We start from the raw sequence: 9,402 nt of genomic DNA on the forward strand, positions 1-9,402 counted from the left end.
AGCGGAAAACAGGCAGTAATATTGGCCAGGTTTGAGGATCTGGGTCCTGCAAGCCCTGATCACATTCTACGTCTGTGCCAGATGTGTCTCCTCCGCAAAACACAGGCTGTTTGTGGTGTCACCTTGTCCAATACTGCCCCCTGGTGGCGGACTGAGGGATTTACATCATCAGGGCCACCGGCCGCATCGTGAGGTAGACTACGGAGGCCCATCTTTTCCAAACTGTGCGGCGCTTAAATGTTACATTTCCATTGAAAACTGTTCTGGGTTTTACTCAGTGCAGTTATCCAGCGTAATCCAAAGAGCATGCTTTGTCTGTGTATTCTTAAAAAACAGCATCAACAAGGACAGACAGTGTCGTTGATGTGAAGCACCACTCTGACGCAGCACCTCCGATGTCAGCTACTTGAGACAGACCCCCCTTCATCATCAGCCTGCTAAACCTGAGTGAGTGAGTGTGAGTGTGTGTGAGTCAATGAGTTAGTGTGTGAGTGTGTGTGAGTCAATGAGTTAGTGTGTGAGTGAGTAAGTGAGTTAGTTAGTGAGTTAGTGTGTGAGTGAGTGAGTGAGTGAGTGAGTGAGTGTGTGTGAGTGTGTGTGAATCAATGAGTTAGTGTGTGAGTGAGTGAGTGAGTGAGTGTGAGTCAATGAGTTAGTGTGTGAGTGTGTGTGAGTGTGTGTGAGTGAGTGTGTGAGTGAGTGAGTGAGTGTGTGTGAGTCAATGAGTTAGTGTGTGAGTGAGTGAGTGAGTGAGTGAGTGTGAGTCAATGAGTTAGTGTGTGAGTGAGTGAGTTAGTTAGTGAGTTAGTGAGTGAGTGTGTGAGTGAGTGTGTGTGAGTCAATGAGTTAGTGTGTGAGTGAGTGAGTGAGTGTGTGAGTGTGTGTGAGTGAGTTTGTGAGTGAGTGAGTGAGTGTGTGTGAGTCAATGAGTTAGTGTGTGAGTGAGTGAGTGAGTGAGTGTGAGTCAATGAGTTAGTGTGTGAGTGAGTGAGTGAGTTAGTTAGTGAGTTAGTGTGTGTGAGTGTGTGTGAGTCAATGAGTTAGTGTGTGAGTGAGTGAGTGAGTGTGAGTGAATGAGTTAGTGTGTGAGTGAGTGAGTGAGTGAGTGTGAGTCAATGAGTTAGTGTGTGAGTGTGTGTGAGTCAATGAGTTAGTGTGTGAGTGTGAGTGAGTCAATTAGTTAGTGTGTGAGTGAGTGAGTGAGTGTGTGTGTGTGTGTGTGAGTGAGTCAATGAGTTAGTGTGTGAGTGAGTGAGTGAGTGTGTGTGTGTGAGTGTGTGTGAGTCAATGAGTTAGTGTGTGAGTGTGAGTGAGTCAATGAGTTAGTGTGTGAGTGAGTGAGTGAGTGAGAGTGTGTGTGTGTGAGTGAGTCAATGAGTTAGTGTGTGAGTGAGTGAGTGTGTGTGAGTGTGTGTGAGTCAATGAGTGAGTGTGTGTGTGAGTGAGTGAGTGTGTGTGAGTGAGTCAATGAGTTAGTGTGTGAGTGAGTGAGTGAGTGTGTGTGAGTGTGTGTGAGTCAATGAGTGAGTGTGTGTGTGAGTGAGTGAGTGTGTGTGAGTCAATGAGTTAGTGTGTGAGTGAGTGAGTGAGTGTGTGAGTGTGTGTGAGTGAGTGTGTGAGTGAGTGAGTGTGTGTGAGTCAATGAGTGAGTGTGTGTGAGTCAATGAGTTAGTGTGTGAGTGAGTGAGTGAGTGAGTGAGTGTGAGTCAATGAGTTAGTGTGTGAGTGAGTGAGTGAGTTAGTTAGTGAGTGAGTGAGTGTGAGTCAATGAGTTAGTGTGTGAGTGAGTGAGTTAGTTAGTGAGTTAGTGAGTGAGTGTGTGAGTGAGCGTGTGTGAGTCAATGAGTTAGTGTGTGAGTGAGTGAGTGAGTGTGAGTCAATGAGTTAGTGTGTGAGTGAGTGAGTGAGTTAGTTAGTGAGTTAGTGTGTGAGTGAGTGAGTGAGTGAGTGAGTGTGTGTGAGTGTGTGTGAGTGAGTGAGTGAGTTAGTTAGTGAGTTAGTGAGTGAGTGTGTGTGAGTCAATGAGTTAGTGTGTGAGTGAGTGAGTGAGTGTGTGTGAGTCAATGAGTTAGTGTGTGAGTGAGTGAGTGAGTGTGAGTCAATGAGTTAGTGTGTGAGTGAGTGAGTGAGTTAGTTAGTGAGTTAGTGTTTGAGTGAGTGAGTGAGTGAGTGTGTGTGAGTGTGTGAGTCAATGAGTTAGTGTGTGAGTGAGTGAGTGAGTGAGTGAGTGTGAGTCAATGAGTTAGTGTGTGAGTGAGTGAGTGAGTGTGAGTCAATGAGTTCGTGTGTGAGTGAGTGAGTTAGTTAGTGAGTTAGTGTGTGAGTGAGTGAGTGAGTGAGTGTGTGTGAGTGAGTGTGAGTCAATGAGTTAGTGTGTTAGTGAGTGAGTGAGTTATTTAGTGAGTTAGTGTGTGAGTGAGTGAGTGAGTGAGTGCGTGTGTGTGAGTGTGTGTGAGTCAATGAGTTAGTGTGTGAGTGAGTGTGAGTCAATGAGTTAGTGTGTGTGTGAGTGAGTGAGTGAGTGACTGTGAGTCAATGAGTTAGTGTGTGAGTGAGTGAGTGATTTAGTTAGTGAGTTAGTGTGTGAGTGAGTGAGTGAGTGAGTGTGTGAGTGAGTGAGTGAGTGAGTGAGTGTGTGAGAGGGTGTGCGTGTGTGTGTGTGTGTGAGTGAGTGAGTGAGTTAGTGTGTGAGTTAGTGAGTGAGTGAGTGAGTGAGTGAGAGGGTGTGTGTGTGTGAGTGAGTGAGTGAACGAGTGTGTGAGTGAGTCAGTGAGTCAGTGAGTCAGTGAGTAACTGAGTATGTGAGTGAGTGAGTGAGTGTGTGAGTGTGTGAGTGAGCGAGTTAGTGAGTGAGTGAGTGTGTGAGTGTGTGTGAGTCAATGAGTTAGTGTGAGTGAGTGAGTGAGTGTGTGAGTGAGTGAGTGAGTTAGTGTGTGAGTGAGTGGGTGAGTGAGTGAGTGTGTGAGAGGGTGTGTGTGTGTGTGAGTGAGTGAGTGAGTGTGTGAGTGAGCGAGTTAGTGAGTGAGTGAGTGTGTGAGTGTGTGTGAGTCAATGAGTTAGTGTGAGTGAGTGAGTGAGTGAGTGTGTGAGTGAGTGAGTGAGTGTGTGAGTGAGTGAGTGAGTTAGTGTGTGAGTGAGTGGGTGAGTGAGTGAGTGTGTGAGAGGGTGTGTGTGTGTGTGAGTGAGTGAGTGAGTGAGTGTGTGAGTTTGAGTGAGTCAATGAGTTAGTGTGTGAGTGAGTGAGTGAGTTAGTGTGTGATTGAGTGTGTGAGTGTGTGTGATTCAATGAGTTAGTGTGTGAGTGAGTGAGTGAGTTAGTGTGTGAGTTAGTGAGTGAGTGAGTGTGTGAGTGAGTGAGTGAGTGAGTGAGTGTGTGAGTGTGTGAGTTAGTGAGTGAGTGTGTGAGTGTGTGTGAGTCAATGAGTTAGTGAGTGAGTGAGTGAGTGAGTGAGAGGGTGTGTGTGTGAGTGAGTGAGTGAGTGAGTGAGTGAACGAGTGTGTGAGTGAGTCCGTGAGTCAGTGAGTAACTGAGTATGTGAGTGAGTGAGTGAGTGAGTGTGTGAGTGTTTGAGTGAGCGAGTTAGCAAGTTAGCGAGTTACAAGCCGGGTGCATGAGGTGATTTGCATCTAAAACTTATTTGGCTGGGGACAAACATTCACATGAGGCTAACTTTAATATGACTCATTTATTATTTTCATTGAAGCATCTCTGCATCACAATGCTGCAAACACGGAAACATGGAGGGTTTTTCCGAAATCTGTAGCCACATCAAAGTCTGTTGTGCGTTAAGACCTTGCTGGTTTTGATTTATGCACTGTTGGGATTGTTGAGCTCTAGATGATGGCTGCTTTTGTCTGAATTGAAAGGAGGGGCACTTTTTTGTCACACTGCAGTAATTAAGAGGGATAAAATCACAAAACGGATCTGCCCTGATCTGCCACACAGCCTTACAGTAAAACCCTGAAATCTTCCCCTCAAATCCAAATCCGGCACTGGTTTTACTTTCTCCCTGGTATGGTAATTAACTGAGCAGTTACTGCAACCGATTGGCCAGACTGTCTTCACACCTGAATCTCAAACCTCTGGTGTCGATGAAGCATTCTGTGTGTCTATAACAGCTAGCTCTGGTGTCTATGAAGCATTGTGTGTATCTATAACAGCTAGCTCTGGTGTCTATGAAGCATTCTGTGTGTCTATAACAGCTAGCTCTGGTGTCTATGAAGCATTCTGTGTGTCTATAACAGCTAGCTCTGGTGTCTATGAAGCATTCTGTGTGTCTATAACAGCTAGCTCTGGTGTCTATGAAGCATTCTGTGTGTCTATAACAGCTAGCTCTGGTGTCTATGAAGCATTGTGTGTATCTATAACAGCTAGCTCTGGTGTCTATGAAGCATTCTGTGTCTATAACAGCTAGCTCTGGTGTCTATGAAGCATTATGTGTATCTATAACAGCTAGGTCGCTACTAAAAGCAAGAGTACTGCAAAGTGAAACGAAAAGCTTTTCCTCAACGGCAACAGCTATCAAAAAACTATATAAAGATATAAAAGAGATATAAAAATAAAAGCAGTATAGAAATAGATATAAAATACAAAATGGAGGGGAGTGGGGGAGTTGATGATGGAGGAGTATTTTGTTGTCAACACAGGACCACAGCCAGGCTAAATAATCCTGCATTGTATGTCTTTAAACAGTAACACTTTGAAGGGTCCTACATAAGAGCTATATAATTCATTCATAAGCACTACATAGTTCATAAGTGCTTATTGTCAATAACCTCAAATAGGTATATGGTGTGTTCTGCCAACATTGATGACATATACCAGGGGTGTCAACATCCAGTCCTGGAGGACTGCAGTGTCTGCTGGTATTTGCGGTTTCCTTTGAATCAGCGGCCAATTCCAGGAGTGGAGTTTGGCACCCCTGACACACACAGTGTCATTCCTTTTGGTATATCATGGTAATGTCACTTACATCACATTACATTACATTACATTACATTAATGGCATTTGGCAGACCCTCTTATCCAGAGTGACATACAGTTGATTAGACTAAGCAGGAGACAATCCTCCCCTAGAGCAATGCAGGGTTAAGGGCCTTGCTCAAAGGCCCAACGGCTGTGTGGATCTTATTGTGGCTACACCAGGGTTCGAACCACTGACCTTTTGGGTCCCAGTCATTTACCAGTCACTGACCGTTTGGGTCCCAGTCATTTACCTTAACCACTACGCTACAGGCCGCCCACTTGCTGCATGAATGTTGACAAAGCTATGACACACCATGTGCCAATTTGCAGTTATTGACATAATCACTCATGAATGCTGTGTGCTGTGTACTGCATATGAAGGAGTTATATAGGAGTTATTCAAAGAATGTGATACCCTTTAAACTATCAGCGCAGAAAGACAAAAGAATAAACTGATATATGCGGTCAGGAGGAACGGCCTGTCCGTCGTTCCAGAGGTGACCTGTGTGGCCATGCCCCCTCCAGCAGGACGCCCAGCATTGCCGCTGGAAAAACGCAGTTCGACGGTGGCGTTGGTGTCAGGGTAGGGGCGAGGTAGGGTCCACTGGGCCTGGCAGGTGTAGAGACCCTCGTCCTCTTTCGTGACCTTCTGCAGCCTGAACTCACCGTCCGCCTCCGCCGAGAGACTCTGCCTCTGGAGAGGGCGGGGTTACACACGGTGACGCACTTACTGCAGAACTTTGGATAAAAGTGTCTGCTAAATAATTGGATCGTAAGGTAGTGTGTGTGTGTGTGTGTGTGTGTGTGTGTGTGCTACGCTGACACTTTTCTTTCACACACAAGAGCAAAAACAACTGTGTATGTAACTTGACTGTATATATTTGAACAGAGTGTGTCTTTTCTTCTCCAATTTCCAGACTACATACTTTTCACACAGTGGCGGGCATCAGTCAAATCGATTCCCCGCCCTTCAAAAACTCAGCTCAGCTTCACTCGTGTATTCTTCTGTTTCAGCTTGCACTTAATTGGTTGTTATGTGGGCGGGGTCAGCATGCGATTGGCTGTGGGGCTTGTGGGTGGTGTCAGCGCACGGTTCGCAGTGGGGATTGTGGGCAGGGTCAGTACGTGATTGGTGGCGGGGTTTGTGGGCGTGGTCTCACCCTGGGGTTCCAGAGACTGTATTGGTCGGCAGGCGGGGTGCTGTTGCAGAGGATGGTCACGGCTCCTCCCTCTTTCACGCCCTGGTTGCGTGGCATCACTGTGGCGGACAGCTGGACTAGATGGGTGGAGAAAAACAACAACCTTTGAGTGCAGTCCATAAGTATTTAGACAGAGGTACCAATTTCCGTTCTTTTGGCTGTGTCCCTCAGCATGTTGGGCCTGAAGTGAAATAATAAATCCTAAATAATAAAGGTTAAAGACTGTCACCTTCCATTTGAGGGTATTTGCATCCATGTTGGGTGATCCTTGTAGGAACTGCATCCCTTTTTAATCACATTAATGGCAGTTGGCAGACCCTCTTATCCAGACTGACTTACAGTTGATTAGACGAAGCAGGAGACAATCCTCCCCTGGAGCAATGCAGGGGTAAGGGCCTTGCTCAAGGGCCCAACGGCTGTGCAGATCTTACTGTGGCTACACCGGGGATCGAACCACCGACCCTGTGGGTCCCAGTCATTTACCTTAACCACTACGCTACAGGCCGCCCATTTTTACACATAGCCTCTCCATTTCTCCCTCTCAGTCCATTTCTTTTGGCATCTCAACTGCTTCTGATCAGTCAGGTGCCTTCAGCCTCTTCCCCCCGTGCAGGGAAAAGGAGGCTCACAGGATCTGGTCTTTATTCTAGGCTTCTGATTGGCTTTGGAGTCCGTCGTTGGCATTGACCAATACGAGGACCGGAGCGGTGTCACTGACAGTCAAGGAGCACGGAGCCAAGCGACCCTCTGTCCAAATATGCCGACAGACTGCACTGCATCGTGCAAGCTTGCACAGGCGCGGTACACACACACACACACACACACATACACACACTCATTCACAAGCACACACACACACACACATACACACACTCACTCACAAGCACACACACACACACACACACACACTCACTCACAAGCACACACACACACACACACATACACACATACTCACTCACAAGCACACACTCACACACACACACACACTCACACACTCACACACACATACACACATACACACATACTCACTCACAAGCACACACACACACACACACACACACATACACACATACTCACTCACAAGCACACACACACACACATACACACATACTCACTCACAATCACACACACACACACACACTCACTCACAAGCACACACACACACACACACACACACACTCACTCACAAGCACACACACACACACACACACATACACACATACTCACTCACAAGCACACACTCACACACACACACACACACACACACACATACACACATACTCACTCACATGCACACACACACACACACACACACACACTGCACACACATGCACGGATGTAAACACAGATTCACACACACACACACACACACACACACACACACACAAATTCAAGCGCAAACTCACAAACACAGACTCGCACAGATCAAAATGGCCTCTATGGCCAGTGGTCTGCACTAGTGTTAGAGGCGATAATGCAACGCGCCACACAAACCTGCACAGTGAATTGTTAAATCGTCGCTCCTGGCGACGCTGGCCTTGTTCCAGGCCGTGCAGGAATACTTAGCGTCGTGGTCGGGTCTCCCCGGCACCGTTAGCGTTACCCCCGCCCCGATTACATGTCCGTCACGACTCCAGGATATCTCCGCCTTCCCGGCGCTACAGGCTAGTGTCACACCATCCTGGCTGCATTCTTGCGTCACCGAGGGCCTGGACACCCGCTCTAGAAGAAAAAAACGAAACGAATTTAAACATTTTTAAAGGTAAGTGGTGACAGAATGCAGGGAACAACAAATGCGCCCTGCACAGCAATATGGCTTCTAATCCGCAGCGCAGATGGGGGGAGACCGGGGACGGTTTAAACAATGGGTCACTTGTAACAACATCGATTTGACCAACAATGTGATCACTTTTATCCAGACCTTTCCACTTTAAATTTAAATTTTTTTTCCCTTTTTCTCCCAATTTGGTAGCCAATTGTACCTCGTCTGATTCAATTGGAGGTAGTCGTATTAGATGTACTGCCCGTACCCCGTCCCTCGGCGGCCCGAATGAGAGCGACACGCCTTCTTCAAGCCGTCTTGTCTCGTGCCCGTTGCCGTGATTCCGAGGCGCCCGAGGTGCTTATTGTGCGGCGATCTAATAACGCTGCCAAGTCCCTCCCTCTGGAGCAGCGAGCCAATTATTGCTGCCCCACGTGAGCCGGCCAAACTTGGCTTTTGGCAGGACTGAGAATCGAACCCCGGTCCCCGGTGTGCAACTGCAGCAAACTGCAACTGCAAGTCTAAGACCTTTCCACTTTGAGTTGTTCGATGACTCTCTATGAAATATTGGGTGTTTATAGCCCCCAAAAAACTCATTCTCATCTCGTCTATTTTCTGTTTAGCAGTCCCAATACTGTAAAGGTTTACTTCTGTGGCCGTAATAAGCAGTTTCTCAAGTCAAGTGTGTTGCTTCAAATTCATGCTAGCTTCAAACCCACATGCCAAAGTAACGGGCTAGGTAATGGCAATATAATTTTAAAAATTGTATATTTGTAAAACGGATTTTGTTTTCAAATTATGTCAGAAACAAATCATTTTATATTTTATGTTCAAGAATACAAGTCTTTACTTTGTTTTATAGAAAACAATGCAGTTTAGGCCTATGCACAAGTTCTAGTGTAAATCTTATTGTGTAGGTAAGTCAATTATCTGTTCCTGTTACATCCATCGAAGCTAGTGTTACAACTCACCCCTGTAGTAGGGTAGGTTCTAACAGTGGAATCCTTTGTATTTGACATTAACTCATCCATTCTGTGATATTGTAGGCATGTAAATGACAAGTATTTGCAGCAGACAAATGCAGAGATCTGATATCACAGCTCTAGCATAAATCATTTAGTCATACATGTTGGAGCAAAACATGTTACAATTGTCCCTGGTCTCCCATACTCATTGGGTAATAATGGTATTAATGATAATGCATTTCACTTGCTGAAGAGCCTGAAGACAGGGACCCCCCAAAAGAAAGACGATCGACTGCAGTTGCATTCTGGAAAAGCAATTCCAAAGATGATGCCAAATGTTTTTTGCATTTAAGAGCGATGCAACCAAATATTAGACTTTATTGCTTTATTTGCCACCAATGCCTTTTTAATACCAATGGATGCGACTTCAGTCTCACAATGGCAGCTTCTCCCCATTGCAGCCATGCCTTTTCAAACTGTGAGCTAACGTTAGCTAACGTTCGCGGCGAG

The 9,402-nt window shown here is 46.2% G+C and overlaps 1 protein-coding gene across 1 annotated transcript in view; it reads right to left on the reverse strand.

Annotated features, from left to right (window-relative positions):
- Positions 1–4,511: 4,511 nt before the first annotated feature.
- LOC133133584 (T-cell surface antigen CD2-like) overlaps positions 4,512–9,402 on the reverse strand; it is a 32,655-nt gene continuing 27,764 nt past the window's right edge. Inside the window, exons 4-6 of the mRNA XM_061249684.1 lie at positions 7,660–7,887; positions 6,127–6,242; positions 4,512–5,660 (exon numbers count right to left, since the gene is read on the reverse strand). Coding sequence (XP_061105668.1) covers positions 5,385–5,660; positions 6,127–6,242; positions 7,660–7,887 — 620 coding nt within the window. The 3' untranslated portion in view covers positions 4,512–5,384. The remainder of the gene's footprint in view (positions 5,661–6,126; positions 6,243–7,659; positions 7,888–9,402) is intronic.

Source organism: Conger conger, chromosome 7 (assembly GCF_963514075.1).
Source record: "Conger conger chromosome 7, fConCon1.1, whole genome shotgun sequence".
Classification (NCBI taxonomy): domain Eukaryota; kingdom Metazoa; phylum Chordata; class Actinopteri; order Anguilliformes; family Congridae; genus Conger; species Conger conger.